Source organism: Bos mutus, chromosome 7 (genome assembly GCF_027580195.1).
Source record: "Bos mutus isolate GX-2022 chromosome 7, NWIPB_WYAK_1.1, whole genome shotgun sequence".
In the NCBI taxonomy this organism is placed as follows: Eukaryota; Metazoa; Chordata; class Mammalia; order Artiodactyla; family Bovidae; genus Bos; species Bos mutus.
Window position 1 is genome coordinate 81,592,770 of NC_091623.1, and position 2,166 is coordinate 81,594,935.

Here is a 2,166-nt window from a genome sequence, read left to right on the forward strand (position 1 = left end):
AAGTTTGTATACTAATTTATAATTGGAAAGTTTCAGATATAAGAAAATAAAAAGTAAAAATTGAAAGAGTAAGCCAAAGTGAAATTGAACACTGTTTCTCTAACACATAAAAGTCATAAAACACATGCCATTTGGGAGACTTTCAGCAGACTCTTGAAAGCTATAAGGAGTGTGATGCATAGATTTTGTTAATACATTAACCATAGCATTCAGAAACACATTTCTTCTAAGAAAGCAGAAGAAATGATCCTTTAAATGTTACATGACATATGGATTCATTCTAGATTTCACAAAAGATAATTCAGCTAATGCTACCTAACTTAAATGTGAAAAAAAAAATTCCTTGTCATAAATATTTACTAATAGTGGAATTCTATAGTGCATGCACTTACGTTAATTTCCTATGCATATACTTTATTTTTTTAATGACATCATTTTTAATGTTAGTTTAGTTTGTGTAGGTCAGTCAAACATATTTATCCTAATGATGTTGTAATACATATATTTTTAGATTACTTAATAGAAAACACTCTGGAACATTTGGAAAACACTTTGACCAAAAATGTTTGCATCTTCAAATTTTAATTCTGGCTCAAAATATTAAGGTTTTGGTTTTGTAAAATTAATAAAATCAGTTCATTTTTAAGAACTGTAACATTTTAAGTAATACAGAGCCCGATTAAAATAATAAAAAAAAATATCTTATAGTTTTAAACTTAACTCATTTGCTTTTGTGTCTTCCTTTAGGAAAAATAATATGAATGACCAATGGAAAATTATAATCAAACATCAACTGATTTCATCTTATTGGGGTTGTTCCCCTCATCAAGATTTGGCAAATTTTTTTTCATTCTTATTTTTCTAATTTTCCTAATTGCTCTGTTTGGCAACCTCTTTATGATCCTTCTCATCTTTCTGGATACCCATCTTCACACACCCATGTATTTCCTTCTTAGTCAGCTCTCCTTCATTGACCTAAATTACATCTCCACCATTGTTCCCAAAATGGCCTACAATTTTCTCTTTGCAGACAAGTCTATCTCCTTCATTGGATGTGGGATTCAGAGCTTTTTCTTCTTGACTTTAGGAGGTGCAGAAACATTGCTCTTGACGTTTATGGCTTATGATCGTTATGTAGCCATTTGCTTCCCTCTTCACTATCCCATCAAAATCAGCAGAAAGGTCTGTATGTTGATGATAATAGGATCTTGGATAATGGGCTCTATTAATTCCTGTGCCCATACCACATATGCCTTTCGTATCCCTTATTGCAAATCCAGGGCCATCAATCATTTCTTCTGTGATGTCCCAGCCATGTTGACTCTGGCCTGCATGGACACCTGGATCTATGAGTATACCGTGTTTATGAGTACCATCTTCTTCCTTTTATTGCCTTTCATTGGTATTGCATGTTCCTATGGTCGTGTCCTCTTTGCTGTTTATCACATGCACTCAACCAAAGGGAGGAAGAAAGCTTATTCAACCTGCAGCACCCACCTTACTGTGGTGACTTTCTACTATATGCCCTTTGCTTACACTTATCTCCGCCCAAGATCCTTTCGTACTCCAACCGAGGACAAGGCTCTGGCTGTCTTCTACACCATCTTGACCCCAATGCTCAACCCGGTTATCTATAGCCTGAGAAACAAAGAGGTGATTGGAGCACTGAGAAGATTAATTCATAGATTCTGCTCTGTGAAATTGTCAACAAATATTTTGGCATGAGTACCCACATCTTAAGTATAAACTCATTCATCAATATACAGAAGTGTAAATTACTTTATCATTATGTTCAAGGACTATGTTTAATCTGGAGAAGAAGAAAATTATGTCTAGACAAATTTATAATATATATTTGTATATATGCATATGTGTATATATATACATATGTATATATGTAATTTCAAGTGTCATTCTTTTTTCTTCAATTTTTCCCCACTGATTTCAAATGCATTTATTTTTTGCTGACATGTTGTAAACCAAATGGTTCTTTGTCATGTGGTAATAAAAATGAAAGCTGTTTAACTGGTCATTCAGTATTACAATTCCACTGTTCCCAAATATTTTCCCAATATGCTTAACGCATAAATATAAATGTTTCCTGGATATCTAGATCAAATTAAAATAAGAATTATTTCTGTTATTTTCATAATAGACATAATTTAT

At 32.6% G+C, this 2,166-nt stretch overlaps 1 protein-coding gene across 1 annotated transcript; it reads left to right on the forward strand.

Moving 5' to 3' along the window:
• The first annotated feature begins 768 nt into the window (after positions 1-768).
• On the forward strand, positions 769-1,725 carry LOC102269396 (olfactory receptor 2L2). The gene has a single exon (XM_005905688.1). The coding sequence runs from the start codon at positions 769-771 to the stop codon at positions 1,723-1,725; it is 957 nt and encodes a 318-aa protein (XP_005905750.1).
• Positions 1,726-2,166: the final 441 nt, after the last annotated feature.